General features: G+C 46.7%; 1 protein-coding gene across 8 annotated transcripts in view; it reads right to left on the bottom strand.

The window, feature by feature from the left end:
• The window catches only part of CADPS2 (calcium dependent secretion activator 2), a 1,861,089-nt gene that overhangs the window by 864,591 nt on the left and 973,209 nt on the right, over positions 1 to 23,289 (bottom strand). For all 8 annotated transcript variants that reach the window (XM_069229895.1, XM_069229888.1, XM_069229890.1 and 5 more), the window contains exon 13: positions 13,784 to 13,971. In XM_069229895.1, the coding sequence (XP_069085996.1) occupies positions 13,784 to 13,971 (188 nt within the window). The remainder of the gene's footprint in view (positions 1 to 13,783; positions 13,972 to 23,289) is intronic.

The raw sequence follows: 23,289 nt of genomic DNA, 5'->3' as shown, positions 1-23,289 counted from the left end.
GATTCTGCAAGAACGACAAGGGCTAGAAACTTCCCCTTTGGAGGATGGATGTCCCACGTCGTGTAGGAGCTTGCAGAGGTGTTTTCGTGCAGAAAGACTGCAAACAAGCCTTGCTAACTGCAAGGGTCGCGGTTAGGGTTTTTGGATGCTGGTGTGGCCCAGGAGGGACCAGGATGTCACCAATTGCGTGAGGAGACAGAGGGGGCGCCCAGCAAGATGGGGAGTCCTCACAGAAGCAAGCAGCACCCGCAGAAGTGCCGGAACAGGCACTACAAAGAAGAGTGAACCGGAGCTCACCCGAAGTCACAAAAGGAGATCCCACGATGCCGGAGGACAACTCAGGAGGTTGTGCACTGCAGGTTAGAGTGTCGGGGACCCAGGCTTGGCTGTGCACAAAGGAAATCCTGGAAGAGTGCACAGGAGCCAGAGCAGCTGCAAATCTCGCAGTTCCCAGCAATGCAGTCTAGCGTGGGGAGGCAAGGACTTACCTCCACCAAACTTGGACTGAAGAGTCACTGGACTGTGGGAGTCACTTGGACAGAGTTGCTGAGTTCCAGGGACCACGCTTCTCATGCTGAGAGGGGACCCAGAGGACCGGTGATGCAGTTCTTTTTGTGCCTGCGGTTGCAGGGGGAGGATTCCGTCGTCCCACGGGAGATTTCTTCGGAGCTTCTAGTGCAGAGAGGAGGCAGACTACCCCCACAGCATGCACCACCAGGAAAACAGTTGAGAAGGCGGCAGGATCAGCGATACAAGGTTGCAGTAGTCGTCTTTGCTACTTTGTTGCGGTTTTGCAGGCTTCCTGAGCAGTCAGCGGTCGCTTCCGTGGCAGAAGGTGAAGAGAGAGATGCAGAGGAACTCTGATGAACTCTTGCATTCGTTATCTAAAGAATTCCCCAAAGCAGAGACCCTAAATAGCCAGAAAAGGAGGTTTGGCTACTTAGGAAGGAGGATAGGCTAGCAACACAGGTAAGAGCCTATCAGAAGGAGTCTCTGACGTCACCTGCTGGCACTGGCCACTCAGAGCAGTCCAGTGTGCCAGCAGCACCTCTGTTTCCAAGATAGCAGAGGTCAGGAGCACACTGGAGGAGCTCTGGGCACCTCCCAGGGGAGGTGCAGGTCAGGGGAGTGGTCACTCCCCTTTCCTTTGTCCAGTTTCGTGCCAGAGCAGGGCTGGAGGATCCCTGAACCGGTGTAGACTGGCTTATGCAGAGATGGGCACCATCTGTGCCCATCAAAGCATTTCCAGAGGCTGGGGCAGGCTACTCCTCCCCAGCCCTGACACCTTTTTCCAAAGGGAGAGGGTGTAACACCCTCTCTCTGAGGAAGTCCTTTGTTCTGCCTTCCTGGGCCAAGCCTGGCTGGACCCCAGGAGGGCAGAAACCTGTCTGAGGGGTTGGCAGCAGCAGCAGCTGCAGTGAAACCCCGGGAAAGGTAGTTTGGCAGTACCCAGGTCTGTGCTAGAGACTCGGGGGATCATGGAATTGTCTCCCCAATGCCAGAATGGCATTGGGGTGACAATTCCATGATCTTAGACATGTTACATGGCCATGTTCGGAGTTACCATTGTGACGCTTTACATAGGTAGTGACCAATGTATAGTGCACGTGTGTAATGGTGTCCCCGCACTCACAAAGTCCGGGGAATTTGCCCTGAACAATGTGGGGGCACCTTGGCTAGTGCCAGGGTGCCCACACACTAAGTAACTTAGCACCCAACCTTTACCAGGTAAAGGTTAGACATATAGGTGACTTATAAGTTACTTAAGTGCAGTGGTAAATGGCTGTGAAATAACGTGGACGTTGTTTCACTCAGGCTGCAGTGGCAGGCCTGTGTAAGAATTGTTAGAGCTCCCTATGGGTGGCAAAAGAAATGCTGCAGCCCATAGGGATCTCCTGGATCCCCAATACCCTGGGTACCTTAGTACTATATACTAGGGAATTATAAGGGTGTTCCAGTATGCCAATGTGAATTGTTGAAATTGGTCACTAGCCTGTTAGTGACAATTTGTAAAGAGAGAGCATAACCACTGAGGTTCTGGTTAGCAGAGCCTCAGTGAGACAGTTAGGCATCACACAGGGAACACATACATATAGGCCACAAACTTATGAGCACTGGGGTCCTGGCTAGCAGGGTCCCAGTGACACATAACAAACATACTGAAAACATAGGGTTTTCACTATGAGCACTGGGCCCTGGCTAGCAGGATCCCAGTGAGAAAGTGAAAACACCCTGACATACACTAACAAACAGGCCAAAAGTGGGGGTAACAAGGCTAGAAAGAGGCTACTTTCTCACACAACCCCCCTCCCCCAAACGAAGGACAATAAGGCTAACCTTGGCCAGTTGAGACTTTATTGTCTAAGTGGTGATAAGTAGAGAGTAGCTCTGCAATAGACTGGTTACTCCCTTTATCATCCACTATATGGTTACTTCCCTGTGGGGATGTAAACCACCCTGTTTGAAGTTTTTTTAGCTAAGCAACAATGTGAAGATATATTTTCAGAGTTTCTATCAGTAAGTTTTAGTTTAGAGCAGTGGGAATTGTCCACTGGACCTATTTCTAGTGATGAGAATGCCAGACAGGGATGCTGTCTCAGAAAAGCCATAGCTGGGCAAAAACTTTGTCCATATGGCTGGAAGAGAGAACAGGGATGCTGTTTCTCTTGAGTTGGAGCAGGGAAGGGATGCTGTCCTATGAGCTCCACACTAGGGCAGGGATGCTGTCCTAAGTGTTGTGAGGCAGTGCAGGGTTTCTGCACTAAAATTTCTCTGGGAGGGTTGGAGGGATGCTCCATGTTAACTAAAATGGTGCTCTTTTTCTCACCAATATGAGTTATCCCACAGAGAGGTACTTCCACCTCAGGGAGTACAGCTATGCCAGCTGATGGTTCCCTTGGAACAGGTGCCACCCCAGGAAAGGTTTCTCCCACCACATGAATGGTATCCTGAATGGCAGGGTGGTTAGGGGATACAGTGATACCCTTTTTACCTGTTGTTGGAGAGGGATCCTGAGTTTTCAGGCCTTCTCTCCTTTGCTTTTTCATTTCAGTAGAAATGAGAGGGAACAATTCCTCAGGTATACCCAGCATGGCTGCATGGGTATACAACTCTACATCAGCCCAACCTGAGGCCTCTAGGTCATTACCTAAGAGACAATCTACAGGTAAGCTAGGTGATACTACCACCTGCTTAGGGCCAGTAACTCCACCCCAACTAAGCTGAACTATAGCTAAGGGAAAAGACTTAGTGGAGTTATGGACATCAATAATCTTATACTGTTGTCCAATGATGTGTTGTTCAGGAGCCACTAGGTTTTCAGTCACCAAAGTGATACTGGCACCTGTGTCCCTGTAGGCCTGGGCCTCAACACCATTTATTGAAACTGTCTGCCTGTACTTATCCATTGTAAGGGGACAAGCAGCCAGTGTGGAAAGGCCAATGCCACTAGGTGTGAAAGAAACTGTCTTGGGACTGACTACCCCAGTTTCTATGAAGGACCCATACGTGAACCCAACTACACCCTTAGTTTGACTGTTGCCAGCAGTCCCACCACTATTACCACTACTACTAGGGGCACTAGAGCTTGATGTATCAGTGGTGTTAGGCTCAGGGGGTTTACCTGGACAGGACTTATCCCCTGGCCTATGGCCTCTGTTTTTACACACAAAGCACCAAGGCTTTTTAATGTGTGTAGGTTGTGAAGAAGAGGAAGAATTTGTTTTATCCCCACCCCTTGAAGAGTGTTTAGGATTTGAAGAAGGATCTTTGGTTTTACCCTTATCCCCATGCTTATCCTGAGATTTCTCACCATCTTTCTTCTTGCCATCCTTGTCACCACCTGTATGAACTTTTCTGTTCACTCTTGTTCTGACCCATTTGTCTGCCTTCTTTCCCAATTCTTGGGGAGAGGTCAGATCTGAGTCCACTAGATATTAGTGTAACAAATCAGACACACAGTTATTAAGAATATGCTCTCTCAGGATCAAGTTATACAGGCTTTCATAGTCAGAAACTTTACTGCCATGTAACCACCCCTCCAAGGCCTTCACTGAATGGTCAACAAAGTCTACCCAGTCTTGTGAAGACTCCTTTTTGGTTTCTCTGAACTTAATACTGTATTGTTCAGTGGTTAAGCCATAACCATCCAGGAGTGCATTCTTTAAAACTGTAAAATTATTGGCATCACTTTCCTTCACAGTAAGGAGCCTATCCCTACCCTTTCCACTGAAAGATAGCCATAGGATAGCAGCCCACTGCCTTTGAGGGACCCCCTGTACAACACAGGCCCTCTCAAGTGCAGCAAACCACTTGTTAATGTCATCCCCCTCCTTATAAGGGGGAACTATCTTATGCAGATTCCTAGAATCATGCTCTTTCACAGGATTACTATCTGTTATACTGCTGCTGCCACCATGGGGTCCAAACCCCAACCTCTGCCTTTCTTTTTCTAAGTCTAAAGTTTCCCTGTCTAGAGCCAGCTGTTGCTGTTTAAGCTTCAGCCTGGTCTCTTCCACTCTCAATCTATTGAGCTCCCTTTCTAACATTCTGTCATCAGGGTGGGTGGGTTGGGCATGCTTAGACACAGAAGAATGGTGTGAATGGACAGAGGGAGAAATGTCCCTAATAGTTGGCACTCTAACAACTTGACCTGCAGGAATGATATTCCTACTTTGATGAGAACTCACATTAGTACCAGTTATGCTAGGTGGTCTGCTAAGGGGCAAGTTGGCAAGAATACCATCTAACATTCTTACTGGGTCTACCCCAGAATCAGAGTGTGAACCATTTGCTAACTTCTCAACTGATGTGCCAGCTAAGGCCTTATCATTTTCAATGAGCATGTTAATCAACAATTCTCTAGAGGGATTCTTCCCTACCCCTAAACCTCTATCAATGCAGAGACTCCTTGCACCTTTCCAGCTAAGGTGGTCATAAGCAGTGCTGGCTAGATCAAGAGTAGGACCTGTGCCAGACATGATAGAAAAAGGTATAAGGGACAGAAAAAGAAAGAAAAAGTTTCAGAACTTTTTAAGGAAACAGAAAAAATAACTTTTTCAACTTTTAAGAAACTTTTTGAAAGTTTAGAGGTACTTTTCAGCACTTAGCAATAGAGTAAGAGAAGAAAAGCAAAACTTTTTGGTTAGGTGTACATACACTGAACTTGTTTTGTATATTTTTCTCTTATGAAAAGTACAAAATGACAAAGTGGTAAGTAGTTGCAAGTACTTATCCCACCACTGCACAACCAATGTAGGAGGCTGGCCTGGTTTGTAGTGAGTACCAAGGGGTACTTACACTCTGCACCAGGTCCAGTTATCCCTTATTAGTGTAGAAGAGGTGTCTAGCAGCTTAGGCTGATAGAAAAGGGTAGCTTAGCAGAGCAGCTTAGGCTGAACTAGGAGACATGCAAAGCTCCCACTATACCACTGGTGTCAAATGCACAATATCATAAGAAAACACAATACACAGATATACTAAAAATAAAGGTACTTTATTTTTATGACAATATGCCAAAAGTATCTCAGTGAGTACCCTCAGTATGAGGATAGCAAATATACACAAGATATATGTACACAATACAAAAAATATGCAGTAATAGCAATAGAAATCAATGCAAGCAATGTACAGTCACAATGAGAGCACATAGGTATAGGGGCAACACAAACCATATACTCCAAAAGTGGAATGCGAACCACGAATGTACCCCAAACCTAGGTGAGCTTGTAGAGGGTCGCTGGGACTGTAAGAAAACAGTGAGGGTTAGAAAAATAGCCCACCCCAAGACCCTGAAAAGTAGGTGTAAAGTGCACCTAAGTTCCCCAAAGAGCACAGAAGTCGTGATAGGGGAATTCTGCAAGGAAGACCAACAACAGCAATGTAACAACTATGGATTTCCGGACGAGAGTACCTGTGGAACAAGGGGACCAAGTCCAAGAGTTGCGACAAAGTCGAGATTGGGCAGATGCCCAGGAAATGCCAGCTGAGGGTGCAAAGAAGCTGCCACCGGATGGTAGAAGCTGTGGATTCTGCAAGAACGAAGAGGACTAGGAACTTCCCCTTTGGAGGATGGATGTCCCACGTCGTGAAGAAGCTTGCAGAGGTGTTCCCACGCAGAAAGACCGCAAACAAGCCTTGCTAACTGCAAGGTGTCGCGGTTAGGGTTTTTGGATGCTGCTGTGGCCCAGGAGGGACCAGGATGTCGCCAATTGCGTGAGGAGACAGAGGGGGTGCCCAGCAAGATGGGGAGCCCTCACAGAAGCAGGCAGCACCCGTAGAAGTGCCGGAACAGGCACTATGAAGAAGAGTGAAACGGAGCTCACCCGAAGTCACAAAAGGAGATCCCACGTCGCCGGAGGACAACTCAGGAGGTTGTGCACTGCAGGTTAGAGTGTCGGGGACCCAGGCTTGGCTGTGCACAAAGAAATCCTGGAAGAGTGCACAGGAGCCGGAGCAGCTGCAAATCACGCGGTACCCAGCAATGCAGTCTAGCGTGGGGAGGCAAGGATTTACCTCCACCAAACTTGGACTGAAGAGTCACTGGACTGTGGGAGTCACTTGGACAGAGTTGCTGAGTTCCAGGGACCACGCTCGTCATGCTGAGAGGGGACCCAGAGGACCGGTGATGCAGTTCTAGTGCAGAGAGGAGGCAGACTACCCCCACAGCATGCACCACCAGGAAAACAGTTGAGAAGGCGGCAGGATCAGCGATACAAGGTTGCAGTAGTCGTCTTTTCTACTTTGTTGCGGTTTTGCAGGCTTCCTGAGCAGTCAGCGGTCGATTCCGTGGCAGAAGGTGAAGAGAGAGATGCAGAGGAACTCTGATGAGCTCTTGCATTCGTTATCTAAAGAATTCCCCAAAGCAGAGACCCTAAATAGCCAGAAAGGGAGGTTTGGCTACTTAGGAAGGAGGATAGGCTAGCAACACAGGTAAGAGCCTATCAGAAGGAGTCTCTGACGTCACCTGCTGGCACTGGCCACTCAGAGCAGTCCAGTGTACCAGCAGCACCTCTGTTTCCAAGATGGCAGAGGTCTGGAGCACACTGGAGGAGCTCTGGGCACCTGGGGGAGTGGTCACTCCCCTTTCCTTTGTCCAGTTTCGTGCCAGAGCAGGGCTGGGGGATCCCTGAACCGGTGTAAACTGGCTTATGCAGAGATGGGCACCATCTGTGCCCATCAAAGCATTTCCAGAGGCTGGGGGAGGCTACTCCTCCCCAGCCCTGACACCTTATTCCAAAGGGAGAGGGTGTAACACCCTCTCTCTGAGGAAGTCCTTTGTTCTGCCTTCCTGGGCCAAGCCTGGCTGGACCCCAAGAGGACAGAAACCTGTCTGAGGGGTTGGCAGCAGCAGCAGCTGCAGTGAAACCCCGGGAAAGGTAGTTTGGCAGTACCCGGGTCTGTGATAGAGAGTCGGGGATCATGGAATTGTCTCCCCAATGCCAGAATGGCATTGGGGTGACAATTCCATGATCTTAGACATGTTACATGGCCATGTTCGGAGTTACCATTGTGACGCTATACATAGGTAGTGACCTATGTATAGTGCACGCGAGTAATGGTGTCCCCCCACTCACAAAGTCTGGGGAATTTGCCCTGAACAATGTGGGGGCACCTTGGCTAGTGCCAGGGTGCCCACACACTAAGTAACTTAGCACCCAACCTTTACCAGGTAAAGGTTAGACATATAGGTGACTTATAAGTTACTTAAGTGCAGTGGTAAATGGCTGTGAAATAATGTGGACATTGTTTCACTCAGGCTGCAGTGGCAGGCCTGTGTAAGAATTGTCAGAGCTCCCTATGGGTGGCAAAAGAAATGCTGCAGCCCATAGGGATCTCCTGGAACCCCAATACCCTGGGTACCTCAATACCATATACTAGGGAATTATAAGGGTGTTCCAGTATGCCAATGTGAATTGTTGACATTGGTCACTAGCCTGTTAGTGACAATTTGTAAAGAGAGAGCATAACCACTGAGGTTCTGGTTAGCAGAGCCTCAGTGAGACAGTTAGGCATCACACAGGGAACACATACATATAGGTCACAAACTTATGAGCACTGGGGTCCTGGCTAGCAGGGTCCCAGTGACACATAACAAACATACTGAAAACATAGGGTTTTCACTATGAGCACTGGGCCCTGGCTAGCAGCATCCCAGTGAGACAGTGAAAACGCCCTGACATACACTCACAAACAGGCCAAAAGTGGGGGTAACAAGGCTAGAAAGAGGCTACTTTCTCACACTAAGTATCTGTAAAATACAACATAAGCTTTGTTGTTAAAAGTGTTTTGTAGACACAGTTTGTGGCTGCTCACGTATACTTTGTTGCTTGGTTTGCTATGTTGTACAGTACAAAGACTCAAACACCACTGTCCACACACGCAGATTCCCTTGAATTAAGCCTTGGACTGCTCTCCCACCCTTACTCAGAGAATCAGAGATGCTTAACCGCTTTACTGCAGTGGGTGAGCTATTCACATCCACTGCAGTACATTCTCGGTGTGGTGGACGTCAGCGGTTTGTCCACACCAGTGCATAGAAAAATCCTTCGGGTGCAAGCACCAGAACAATTACATCTACAAAAAAAAAACGGATGTGATGAAAATTCTTTCCCTGGATCCATTTTTTTTAATGTACTGTGATTTGCAGCCTGCTGACGTCACAGTGAAAAAAAGTGAGAGCATGCAGTCCCATTGGCTGTGGTACGCTTTCATTTTCATCTGTGCTCAGAGGCATAACTCTGCCTTCAAGCACCGATCTATACGAGGCAGGTACAGCTGGAAAGGGGCACATACCACCTCCCAAAGTGGAATCTTGCTTGAGAATTGCCCAGGGACCTTGATTCCCAAGCAGGAATCCACTCACTAGACACTAGAGAAACGTTTTTAGGATGCATGGCCCCCTCTTCCTTTTTTTGGAGGGCAAATAGGAGGTGGTGACGTCCACCCTAGCTTTGGAGCATACAGTCATTCTGCCCCCTCGTGGCAGACAGCCAAAAAGACAAAAGAGCAAAAAACAGAAGGGATGTGGGTGCCCTCACCCCCACATTGGGCTGTGCCTTCATCTCCTAACCGCCCTAGAATTCTTTCTCCTCATCGGGGGCAGAAAGTCTATTAGACACCGGAGAAAATCTAAAAAAAGAAAAAGAAGGGATGGGGCAGCCCACCTGGCCATAAAACTGTGCCCTCACCGTAGAAAAGGCCCAGCAGTCCCCCTGCCCTGCTGAGGGCAGGCTGGGGGTTAACTCCAGTCTGCCCCACCTTGAAAGCAAAAAGACAACTAGACACCGGGAAAATGGCAACAAAAAAAAAAAAGGATGGCCATCTCAGGGATCAGACAATGCCTCCACCCCTGCTGACTGCAGCCCTGCTAACAGGTGGAAAACTCCCCAGATAAAAATGGTCTACAAATCACCAAGAAGGGTTGGGACACATCAAGGCATCAGGCTATGTTGCCACACCAAACTGGCCCAAAAGTCGCTCTGTCCACCTCCCCACACACAAAGGAGGGTGTAGAAAGCCCATTAGACACCAAAGATATATGGTCAGAAAAAGCAGGGGATGGGATGGATAGTCCAGGCATTAGGCTGTGCACCACCCCATAGTATACAAAGGCAGTCTTTCTGCCCCACCCAGATCAAAGAAGATTAGGGAGTTTTAACCCAGTCTGCTGATGCAGGAGGGCAAAAAACTCACTACAACCAGGCATGTTTGGGTGCTTACCCAGATAGTACCATAACCCTATCTCTAATGTCCTAACTGTCTCTTTGTACCATCCAGGCTCCCAGGAAAGAGTTTGGGGATTTACCCCCAATCTGCCCCTGGAGAGGGCAGAAAACCCACTGGATGCCACAGATATTTTCTAAAATAAAAAAAAATGGGATGGGGGCCGGCTTGGTCTGACATTAGGCTGCATTCTTACATCTAAAGCCCCAACAGTCTTTCTCCTCCGATTCCCTTCAGGCCTAGAACATGCCAAGCAAGAGGAAATTTTGATTTTTAGGGCATAGTTTTGACATATCGGCTGACAGAGAGGAGGTAAGTACCACATTCCTCTCACCTGACATAGTATATGGCTTCAATATTTGGGCTCCGGGTCAGCCAGTAACCAGGGAATACCACACACCCTGGGCATTTCTAAAACCTAGAGATGTTGGTGAGTCCAAGTTAGTGTGGCTTGAATGGATCCTGCTACATATTCTTTCCCAGAATGCCTTGCAAACGTAGGCTATAATCATTCATTTTCCTCACATTTCTAAGAGGGAAAGTTCCCAATTCTGTTGAGATCTAATAATTTTCTAATATCAGCGTTCCCATACTTCTACCTGTAGAATTAGCACCCCACTTATGTGTTTGAGCCTATCGCCTGCAACAGATTAAAACTTGACAGTAGGAGTCAGCGTGTTCATCACATGGGCTCCCGTTGATCTGTTTATGTTGCAGGCGCAAGGTCCAGCCACCCAAGTGGAGAACTGTTTTTCATACCTGTTTCCACAACAAACTGCTAGCAGATTAAAACTGTAATAAAATATAAACAATGGACTATCACTTAGAAAAATATAAAAACTAAGGTATAAAAATGCTTTTTTGCAACACCGCGTTAGCACAGCAGACTTTTGTTGATGTAATGTTTACAATAAAATACACTTTCGCGCATAACACTTATTTCCATTTTGACCCTCAAAAAAGCTTATTTTGCTATATATTTTTGGCTGCCTCCAGAGAAACTAACAAACCCTGGGTACCTTCATAATCTGCAATACGTGGGGAAAAAGATGCAAATTTGGCCTGGACCTCCGCTGTGGAAACAAGGTATGAAGGCGTAAGAGCAAGTGATCCAAGCAGCAAACCAAATGCTCAGAATGGAGGAAGAAGCCTCAGCAACTAAGGGGTTAAGTGGTCCCACTTTCTGTTGCAGACTGAATACTTAGTGTGCTGGTTGCTAGGGACCTTCAGCTCTCTCATTTATACAGCTCTTGGCCACTGTAATTACCCACTCTGGGAAACACAAATTGACAACTTAGAAGAAAACGTTATTTTGAAACGTCTTTTTATAGAGGTACTAAATAGTATAAATAGTATTAATCAAGTGAAATTAGATCCCACCAGGGTTGCTTTTACACATAACCTTGTAATCAAGCTGTTAAAGAATATAACCATGTGCTGTCCAGTCATACAAAGCATGACAAATTGCTGCTTTCCTCTTGGAAGCATTATTTTACGTTCCGCTATCACAATGAAGTAGCCTGACTCCGATGAAGAGGCTTGAAGTGCCTAAGACATAACCAATAAATAATTAAAATCGATTTAATTCGCTTTAACATCCCAATTATTTAGTGAGATATATAAGGGAGATGCTCAAGCGCCACAGTATGTTAAATAACGATGGATAAATTATCTTTTAAATGTATTTACTTCACAATATATTTGAAATCTGCACTGTATACGGTACATTGATTTTACGACAGGTCTTTTTATTCTTTCCTAAACAGCATGTAGTTCTGCCACTAAATTATTGTTCTAAATAATTGTAGGACATCCTTTTGTACATACCCTGTAAGGGCAGGCTTCAGCCTGTCTGGGGGAGGTTTGTCTGCTCGCCAAGTACTGCTGCAGGGGTCGGGCACGGCCTAGCTGTGCTGCTGCCCTGCAGCCTGGAAAAGTGTCTGGCGTCTCTGGGCACAGATGTGGGCACAGATGTATGAGGACCACTGCTAGTGGACCCGATAGTCTCGACCCGGAAGCACAGGGAATTATGGGCGGTGGAATTTCAGCCGGAGTTATTTGTGTGGAGGAACTTGAGTCCGTCGTTATAAGGGCCTCAGATTGAAATTGACTGTGCTACAAAATAAATCACAATTCATAGTGTCTAAATTGTGGCATCAAAGCGTTCTATTTACTGCTGCAGTAATAGAACACCGTCTAGAGGCGAGTTTTCAATTCACATCGTGTGACTTGGCAACATTTCTCCCTAAATCTTCTGAACAGGAATGACACCAGACACCACACCACTGAATGCGAGTGACCATAAATGGAATAATTGTCCAAAGAAGCCCATAACGGAAGTCCATAAAGCAGATGGCAAACAGGGGCAAAGGTACCATCGGTAGGGTTGCCAGCTGATCGGTTTCCCACCTGCACTACCGTTATTTTAAAGTCCCGGCCGCAACAAAATTAAGAAAAATCACCAACATTTTGAGTCCTTATTTGTGCATACTTCAAATGGCAAATATAAGCAGAAGGCACTATTAAACATGTTCTAGTGCTGCGTTAGCGATCCCTCATATAATTAAAGTATAGACAGAAAAGTAATGTTACAAATGAATACATCATTTTGTTTAAAGTCCTATTTAGTATCAAGATCAGGCCTTTGCAGAGTCTTAAAAGAACAACAAACGGCCGGAATTATCCTCTTGGAGTTGGTGTAGCAACTGTGGTGGAATCAGCACTCATTGAACGCTGACAACACAGTACACACTACAGAGACAGCCTTTGGCAGCGGTCACTGGCCACATTAGATGCTCTCTCAATGCTAATTTACCATTGATGCTCGTGCTGCTGGACTTGTCTGCAGCGCTTTGCGCCTCAAGTCCGTCCACGGGACAGCACTACACTGAATTGGTGATTTTCTTTCCAACAGAACTCAAACCATCACTCTGGGTTCTTATAAGTCTTGCATCATGACGCTGGACAAGAGGGTGCCCCAGGGCTCTTGTCTTAGCCCCGTGCTGTTTAACATATATGTTGCACCCCTCACCAAGACTGTAAAAGCTTTTGGTTTCAAAATAATATCTTTCGGAGATAATAATCTCCTTTGACAAAGATCTGCTCAAAGTAAAAGCAGTTGCTACTTGTATGACGGGAACTGCCTCCAGCTGAATGCAGGAAAAACAGCGATTATGCTGTTTGGCAGGGCCCAACAGCTTTGGTACTCTGATTGGTGGCCTTCTGAACTCGGCAGAGCTCCAATGCCCAACAGGTAGTCAAAAACGTGGGAGTCTGTCTTGCCCAACCCCTTACCATGAAAGAGCAGATTTTGTCAATCACAGATTCCTGCTTTGAAACAATGCGCCTGCTGAGAAGACGTCTCCCTTTCCTCCCAATCACAGTGAGGAAAACTCTGGTTCATGCTCTTATTATCAGTCGTTTGGATTGTGGCAATGCCCTGGCAGCCTCAGCAAATGAGAGGTTATCAAAGCTACAAGTTGTGTAGACCACCGCAGCCCATCTCATGTGCAATCTCCCATTCAGGGCTGCATCCTCTCCTCTCCTGTGGTCCCTACGGTGGCTAATGGTGGAAGAGAACTGTTTTTTAAATCTGTTGCCTGTCTCAGAATGCTCTGATAGAGAAAGGTCCTAACTTTGACGCATAGTCATTATTGCCCTTCTCGACTCCAAAGATCGAGCGACAAAGCTTTGCTCACTGTTCCAAGGATCACAAAGACCCGATCTGGGGGCATGCTATTTTTGTACCTAGACCCTTTCAATTGGAACAAGCTGCTGCTTCACATTCGTACATGCACTGACCACTTTCTATTCAGGAAAGCACTTAAGACAGCACTGTTCTAACTTAGCTGCCTCAACTTGTCTGTGACCAACTGCTGTGCCAAGATACCCTTCCCGGTGTGATTCATGCATGTTATAAACGAAAATAACATAACAATGTTGTATTTTACTACCCCAAGAGCAGCCAAATTACCATTTTCCTTTATTGTACCAGGAAAGATGGAGCTATTGATAGGAAACTGCCTGTGAGGGTGGCATGTTGTAATCTATGACACGTTACCTGTTGCCATGAACGTGGGATGCGCAGAAGGCGAAGCTGTAGTGAAGCAGAGTAGGATCTATGACAGCACCGCTCTCTGCGTGCTCGATCAATTCAGTGAGGTAGGAGAGGTGCCGGTGGCACCCGCGCACTCCATACCTGGCACAGTACTCGTCCAACACAAAGACCTGGCCAGGGCTGAACCATCCCTGCAATGAAACAACAATACTGTTAAAGATGAAGAGATCCATATAACCCTTGAACATACAAAGAACTCAACAGAGAAATTATCGCACCATGTAGACGGCCAGTACAAGTGTACATTCAGATATTCAAAATGAAACCTGTCCTGGGCTCAACCTTCTCAGTACCAAAAAGAAAACCATGTTGTTAACACAATAGGTAGTGGCAGCTGCTCCGTTAGAGTGTTGGAGCTGGTTAACAGCATGAGAGCGGCACCAGGATTGGTTAGGAGAGTTGGCTGGGGCCGGCGCAGAACACCAGAAGAGGAGGATGTGTAGCAAGGATGAGGACATGTAGTGCATTTAAGGTAAGTGTATTTTTATTATTTTGTTTGTGGCTAAATAGTGCATGCCACTACCCACCATCTGTTTGCCCGTACCACCACATAGATGGCAGCCTCCACTGCAAGGAGCCAGACTCTGCATGGCATTGCGAACATACACAGATCTGAGAAGAGAAAAGAATACTGCAACAACTCTGCTAGTATATGTTTACAATCCTTGTTATCACTTAAATGACTACAGAAGAGGGAGGGCACTCAGTTACTGGTGATATAACTCCAGTTTATTAATCTGATAGGCGAAATTCAAAGGAACACTAGTGATGATGTACAAGTGAGTCGGACCTAAAATAGACTGGCATGTTGGGATGATGCGGATCATTCAATAGACACTAAACTTAAAAATATATATACTTTTTATTTTTCAGAGTTAAAAACTGTGTACTGCTCAACCCATTAAACTAAAAAAAGAGGTTCTTTTGTGCTGTGTACTCATGACAAACATCAACTCCTTTGCCAGTGGAAAAGAAAGCTGACTTCTGAATGTTCACTGCAACAGGTAGCGATCCTTGGTAGGATTACATGACAACTAAGAGTGGGCTGGGGAGGTATACATGGATATCTAAGAGACAGCAGCTAACTTGCCCTGAGGACGATGCAGCAGTTCAGGGGGCTGGGGTTAGGATTGGATGGGGGGGTCCTTTTCTCGCTGACCAGATTTTCCCCTCTTTTTTTCTAGATTTTGTTTCCACGTCTTGTGCCCATGTGGCAAATCCCATGCAAGTAATTAGTCTGGGCCCAGGACACATGGGTTGATGAGGTCGGGCGTGGCTTCTGTTAGACCTGTCTTACCACTGAATTTTTTCCTTTCTCCTCCTGTTTTTCTGACCATCTTTTTGTTGGCCTTGTGACTCTCAGCACTATATCATTACTGATCACTGTTAAAGTGAATGTGCCTCTCCCCTAAAACATGGTAACATTGGTGTAATCCCAATTGGCATTCCTAATTTACCTGTAAATCCCTTGTAAAGTGGTATACCATATGCCAAGGGCCTGTAAATTAAATGCTACTCGTGGATTGGCAGCACTGATTGTGCCACCCATGTCAGTAGCTTTGTAAACATGGCTCAGGCTTGCTACTGCAGAGCCTGTGTGTGGAGTATGACTGCCACCTTGACTTGGCATTTAATATCCCCATTTTTTTTTAAACATACAAACCACCCCTAAAGTAGGAACTTGGGAGCCCATTGTCAGGGTGCCATGTAAGTAAAAGGCATGACATATTCTTTTAATCTTTCGTGTCCTGGTAATGAAAAACTTCTAAAGTCGATTTTCATTAGTGTGAGGCCTGCCCCTCTCATAGGGCAGATTTGGGAATTCCTTATAATGACTTTAAGATGTAATTCCTGGTCTGAGAGGAGTAACTGCATCATATTTGGTACCATTGGAATAATAGTAATAAATCCTCTTTACTGGTAAAGTCAAATTTATTATTACTATTTTAGAAATGGCACTTTTAGAAAGTGGGCATTTCTCTGCTCCCCCTGCCCCCTATGCCTTCAACCCATATCCAATACACGTCTGCCTTGGGCTAGGTGACGGCTACACGTGCATTCTTTTCAGACACCTACAACACAGGATACTCAGATGCATCTGCATTCATCTGCATACTGAAGGGTCTTCCTGGGGGGAGGCTGGGAAGGGCTCACACTTACACCTCAAAAGGTAGTGCACAGAATCCACACAAAGGTGCTGATTACCTCCCACTGATAGTCTGGAGCCGAGGGCAGACCTGAAAGTGGGACCTGTGCACTTCACAATAACTCTTTGTAGTCTTCCCCCACATCAAAGGCTCTTTCTAGTATAAGTACTGGGCCCAAGACTCACTCAAATCAGTACACTTCTGGACTCAAGGAAACTCTGCTGGAGTAAAGACTGCTTTGTGCCAGGATTGCCACTCTGACAGAATTGACTGCTCCCAGGAACTGCTGCACTGCTCTGCTGTGCCGCTCTGCTGATCTCTGCCCAGTAGCCCAACTCATTCACAAAGCCAACAGTGACTCGGAGTGGCTTTTGATTTCCTTTGCAGCTCGCTTGCATCTTTGATCACCAGGAGCAGCCCTGCTAAACCTTTGCCGCTAGCTACTGCAATCACCCCAAGCAGCTTTGCCATACCTTGCTGCTTCTATCTTCGATCACCCTGAGTGGCCCTGGTAACCTTCGTCGCCCACTTTCTTCAAGCACCTGGAGCAGCCCTGCTAAACCCGGCTGCCTCACACTTCCCCAGCAGTCCTCACTGGCTTCCCTGGTGATTGTGCCCACTAATCATTCAATCACTCCCAAGAGGAGTGGAGCCCGGGCACTACCACAATCTGTGAATCAATGCACACTCGTTCCGAGGAGTCCCCGGCACCACTTCTTTTATCTCATCATCGAGTATCAATTTTTTTATTTGATCCTGCAAAGCAAATACTTAACCATTTACAAATTTGATCCGTATCACAATGATCTTGTATTAACCAGATAAACAAGCTTTATTTTTCTACATCCGTGTGGAGTCCTTAAGTGGTGTACCTCCTGTGATTGCTGTGTGTGTGCTGCACAAATACTTCACACATTGTCTTCTAAGTTAGGCCTGCCTGCTTTGCGCCAAGCTACCAGAGGGTGCGCATAGGCTAATTTATGTCATCTAATTGACTTGCCCTGACTAGGATTATGGTCCAACTTGGACAGGGTGCATACCTCTGCCAACTATAGACACAATTTCTATCATTGGTGATCAGCCATGAGGACTGGACTTGTGTTTGTGCAATACCATATAGTGATTCAAAGCACACTACAACTCTATACTTAGATCCATTCCTCTTATTTTTGTTTGACCTGTACCCATTGGCATTTTATCTTCTTTTTATTTTTTCAATTCTTCCTATTTGGCTTTTTTGATATTTTTGTTAAATTATGTCTCGCTCTGGAGAAGCCACACCTGCAGTAATTGATAATGAGCTGACCAGATTGGAGTCCTACACTGTGCAACAGCTGAAGGATTGCTGCAAGGACGTTCAAGTGTCTAAAAGGTGTTTCAGGAGGAAGGTGGAACTACAGAAGGTTTTGAGGGACTGGGCAGAGGTCCAGGTTGCAGGGGAAGACATCCCAGAGGAGGAGCAAGAAATTCCTGAGGAGAAGAATGACCTTAACTTGGATTCCCATGAGGAAGAGGAACCACCCATCGAAAGAGCCAACAGTTTGCCAGAAGCAAGGGTGGTTTCCAGACCAGAGAGCAGTGTCTCTTCAAGGAACCTGTCACCAGAGGAGCTGGCAGACAGGAGGAAAGAGAGGAAACTCGGGTTGGGGCTTGCCAGATTGGAGCAAGCCTATGAGGAGAGAAAACTGGATCTGGAGGAGATGAAATTGGCCAACAAGCTCAGTTTGAGAGAACTGGACATAAGAGCCAAGGACGCAGGGCTCCTCAATGTAAATGGTGGCAGTATACTTGCAGTGTAATCAAGTTAGTCTTAAATCCAGTTTAAGTGTGGGGGATGATGTGGATAAGTGGCTAACAGCCTATGAAGTGGCTTTAGAAGTGCACAGGGTCTCAGAGGAGTTGTGGGAGGGTGACCTTTGGCAGTACATGCCCCCAGTACGGAGGGATACCCTTCTTACTTTAAAGGTGGGGGACCAGCTTAACTACTCTGCTATGAAAGCCATCTTAGTTAAGAAGTATGGTCTGAAACCTGAAAGCAATAGGCAAAAAGTTCAGGGCCAGTCGCAAACTCAACACACAAACATGGGACGCATTTCTAGACTATGCTGGTAAGGCACTGAAGGGCTGGGTGAAGGGCAGCAAAGTGAATTATTCTGATGGGTTGTACAACTTGTTTCTGAAGAAGAACATGCTTGATAGCTGCTTTACATGCTTGATAGCTGCTGGTGGATAGCAAGCTACTGAGCAAAGGAGGCTTGCTGAGGAGATGGACATCTGAATCAGCACCCGAGGGTCCACAAAGATATCTGGGGGGGAATCCCAAAAGGGTGGTCAGGGTTCCCACCAGAAGAAAGAGGGGGAGATAATACAAGAAGGAGTTATCTAAAGGCTCCCAAAACAACTCACAAGGGAAAGGGTCTAGTTCCCATTCTGGCCATCAGAAACCAAACGATCCTAACCAAACTCCGCAGCAAAAAAAAATGCCCAAGTAATAGGAGTAAGGCGAGTATGGACACTACAAGGGGAACCCCGTGTCCAAAACTAGCACACCCTCCCACTGGACGTAAGAACCCAGGGGTGGCTAGAACAGTTTGGGGGAGGAGTTTGTCCCAGTAAATGGGGAAAAGGGGGGTTTTAGTGGTGTTACCCTAGCGTCCCTGGGTAACAGTGAAATGGTTCCTAAGATCCATGTGCCATCAAAAACTACTAAGTATAGGCAACGGGTCAGCATCAATGGGCAAGGTGTTGAGGCTCCAATGGACACAGGTGCCAGTATCTCTTTGATAAGGAGTCAACTGCTATCCCCAGAGCAGGTGATTCCCAATGCATTCCACCAGGTTGTGGTGGCTAACAACAGAGAGGATCACTATCCAATGGCTCTGGTTTTATTTTAGTGGGGAGGGGTTTCAGGTCTCCTGGGAGTTGCTGTTAGCCCTGCCATGTGAGTGGGCTCTTTGTTAGGCAATGACCTAGAGTCCTCTGCCTGGAAGGAGGTAGAACTCAAGGCTCATGTCGAGATGTTGAGGTTACCTGACCTGATATGTGCTACCACGAGATCCATGACTGCCTGGGAGGGAACTCAATAATGGCTAGATCCTGGAACAATGGCCCAGTCAGCTGCCAAAAAGGGGAAAGGCTTAGGGTGTGGTAAACCAGACCCTGACTATATCCTTGGTGAGATGGAGGGGTGCCCATTTGAAGTCCACTTAGGAGGGCACTGCTTTCCTAGGCAACCTGCCTGCGCCTGCGTACTGACAGGTGAAAGGAGGACCCTCCAAGAAGAAGTTCTGTAAGGCACAGAGGGAGTGTCCAGCTCTTGAGGGCATTACCAGATGAACCCAAGCAGCAGGTGATGTCTCTGGGAGCTATCATATTTACTGGGAGGAGGGCCTCCTATAAAGTGAGCCTGATGCTCCTGTGCTTGAGACAACAAGGGCCCTGGTGGCACCCCAATTCTACAGGGCGTTCCTACTGGAGATGGCTCATGAGATACCCCTGGCAGGACACTTGGGCCAAAACAAGACCTTTACAAGGCTTGCCCCCCACCTTTATTGGCCCAAGATGAGGACCTCCTCAGACATGTGCTGTAGGGCCTGTGTGACCTGCCAGGCCAGTAGAAATACAGGACAGAAGCTGAGAGCTGCCCTGGAACCACTGCCAGTCATGAGCACCTCCTTTGAAAGGGTGGGCATTAACATAATTGGGCCTATGGATCCTCAGACTACTTCTGGTCACAGCTTCAGCCTGGTTTGGGTGGATCTGCACCTCGGAACCCAAAGGCCATTCCTCTGAGGACCACCACTGCACTTGGAGACACCAGAGAGAAACGGAGTGCTACAGTAAAAACAACTAAGCTAAGCAAACAGGAGAGTTGTGTCACTGTTTCAACTGAATTGATGCATCAGATAAGGTACTTTACTCTCCGTTACTCCTGAGGCGGCCTATATGCAAAAAGGGCCGAAACGCGTCGACTTGTTATCATGAGAGGTTGCCAATGAAAGTTGATTGAACCATTAAGGATATTGGATAACATCTCTTTGGAAGCAAGGGCGGAAATTAAAATAACACTAGAGATGTGACTAATTAAGCAACCATCTCTAGTCTGTTGATTATCGTGAGTATCAATGTTATAATCACATTGTTGAATCATGGAGAGGTGCAAAGGACCTTACATAAGTGTTGATATGTGTATCTGAATATCTGTCTGTCTGTATATTTGTTTGCGCAAACAATTTTTGGCCATCCTTTTTGTTGAAACATAGAATGATGCAAATTAATTTGAGAAATTAAAATGTAATTCCAATGATTGATTTATAGTTGCGTTGAGTGTCAATTGAAATATGATCTTTCCCTACTACTTGCCCACGCTCTGGTTACATACTTTGAACTTTACCCAGGGATAGTAGGGTCACTTGGGTAGACCCCTTTTGCAGTAAGGCAGATGAACCCAAGCAGCAGGTGATGTCTCTGGGAGCTATCATATTTACTGGGAGGAGGGCCTCCTATATAGTGAGCCTGATGCTCCTGTGCCTGAGACAACAGGGGCCCTGGTGGTACCCCAATGCTACAGGGCCTTCCTACTGGAGCTGGCTCATGAGATACCCTTGGCAGGACACTTGGGCCAAAAGAAGACCTTTATAAGGCTTGCCCCCCACCTTTGTTGGCCCGAGATGAGGACCTCCTCAGACATGTGCTGTAGGGCCTGTGTGACCTTCCAGGCCAGTAGAAATACAGGACAGAAGCTGAAAGCTGCCCTGGAACCACTGCTAGTCATGAGCACCTCCTTTGAAAGGGTGGGCTTCAACATAATTGGGCCTATCAATCCTCAGACTACTTCAGGTTACAGCTTCAGCCTGGCTCGGGTGGATTATGCCCCTCGGAACCCAGGCCATTCCTCTGAGGACCACCACTGCACCTGTAGTGGCAAGGACTCTTATGGGGATTTTTACCCCGGTGGGTTTCCCCACAGAAGTGGTGTCTGACAAGGGCACCAACTTCATGCCTGCTTACATGCAGTCCATGTGGAAAGAGTGTAGAGTAGCTTACAAGTTCCCCAACCCTTAACGCTCCCAAAATCAACGGGCTTGTTGAGAGGATAAACAAGACACTAAAAGGCATGATCAGACATCTGACTGTGGGCCTGAGAAAAAAGGTGCCAGCTTGTTGTTTGCCTATAGGGAGTACCAGAGAAGGCAGTGGCCTTTAGCCCCTTCGAGATTCTGTACGGTCGGCCTGTCAGGGGATCTCTTAGCTTGGTTAAGGAGGGTTGGGAGCAAGCTCCTAAGAAAACCCCCAGAATGTAGTGAACCATATGCTGGCCTTCCGTAGCCAAATGACAAATTTATGAAAGCAAGCTTCTGACAACATAGAAGCTAGCCAGGCTGTGATGAAGGAGTATTATGACCAAAACTCTACCACTGTGGAATTTCAACCTGGACAGAAAGTCTGGGTGATGGAATCTGTGGAACCTGGGGCCCTCCAGGATCATTGGACTGGGCCCTACGAGGTGGTGGAGAAGATGGGTAAGGTCACCTATGTGGTGGACCTTAAGAGCCCAAGACAACCCCACAAGGTACTGCATATCAATCTCCTCAAACCCCACTTTGAGAGGTTCTAGGTCACCATGTTGCAGGCGACTACTGACGCCTTACCCTCAGCGAGACCAGCAGGCTGGCTGAGGGTAAGGAGCTGCCAGAAGGGTAGTCCTTGGATTGCTTCCTGGCAGGAACACAGAGTGGCAACGAAAGAGCATAAGAGGAGAGTTGCAGAGCAGACCCAGCACTTGCAGCCTAGGCACGGCCAGCCAAAGAAGGCCACCTCATATGCTGCACATCAGTAGCAAGGAAAGTCTAAATCTCTGACACACAACACAATGAGCTCTCTCACACTCAGGTCATGGGTAACAACACCTGTAGAATAGTGCTGTCAAAAAGATGATTTATAACTGATTACTGTTACGGTGATTTGTGACCATTGTGTAATCATTTACCATTATGTTAATAAACTGAGGCATTTACAACCACCCAGGGCCCGGTGATCTATTTGTTAGTGTAAGAAAGGTGGGAAGAGTAATGATGTTTCAGAGGCCCATGCATTTAAATAGTTATTTGCTTGTAGTGTACATGCAACCCAGTTTGCCACAACACCCATTGAGCTCAGTATTGCAAAATCTCTACAATCCCTCATTGCATTTGTGCTGTATGGTGTATGTGTCACAAGTAACATGAATGTTGTGCATTTGTATACGATTTGCACATAACGGGGTGCAATACATCCTATACAAAATGGTGGCCCATCTTCAGGTTATCTCTGTCTTCCCTCGTGGAAAACACAAGTTGCATGGTGTTTTCCCCTGTGTTAAGTTCAACTGATGCCACTGAAGCCTGTGAGAGGAGATTACATATACATTTGTCCAGAGACAATAGCTAAGCTCCACTGCCTTGCTTCATATCACCGAACAACCAGGAGGCCTCAGCTGAGATCTATTTCTGTTCATCATTTGGTGCCAGCTCAATTCACCCTGCTCTGCAAAGTCTAGGATGGAGAAAGAAATCATGGGAAGACTTTCTGCAAGTTGTATTCTTTCTGGTTTGGAGGAATCCTTGAATTTTAAAGGTAGCTTGTCATCAGAGTCCCATCAAGAGGATAAATATTCTTACATGTGAGCCAGTAAATGGTACATATGAATTCAAAGAGAGGCTCTGCTGTACCAGTTCAAAGAGATGTTTGCAAGCACTAGACACTACATTTAGAGATGCCTCTTACTCTATCCCCATAATTGCAAGAGCTAACCATAGAATCTGTAAAGAAGCCATGGCAATGTCACATGGCAGGAGAAGAGGCTGGATCGCAGATTATATTATTCAGTAAGCCAAGTAGAGAGTTAAAGAAGGAAGACACAGTGAGTCTTGTATCAAGGAAGAACTCAAACCAGTAGTCCACGGGATCATGGTGCTTTGCAGACAGGCACAGAGAAATCCATATCTACCATCACTAAAGTTAGTACTGCTCCAGCAGTATCAATATTTGAACTTGTAGTTACACTATTATAGTATCCCTTCAACAATGTAATTTGATAGGTCCAGCAATTTCCCAAGGTCCCATTGGTATGTACCTCAACATAAAACGTTGCATGCAAATGGTCAGTTTTGGATTGAGGACAATGAAAACCGCCCCACCAGCAATAAGTTTGAACATAATGCCTAACTGGTAAGCCTCAAAGAGTCCATTTCTATCAGAGATCAACTATCTCATAACTGGACCCCAAGTCACACTACCTCTGGGAACGAGCCATTAGCACAC

The sequence above is a fragment of the Pleurodeles waltl genome, chromosome 4_1, assembly GCF_031143425.1.
Source record: "Pleurodeles waltl isolate 20211129_DDA chromosome 4_1, aPleWal1.hap1.20221129, whole genome shotgun sequence".
In the NCBI taxonomy this organism is placed as follows: domain Eukaryota; kingdom Metazoa; phylum Chordata; class Amphibia; order Caudata; family Salamandridae; genus Pleurodeles; species Pleurodeles waltl.
This window is presented reverse-complemented; position numbering and strand designations above follow the sequence as displayed.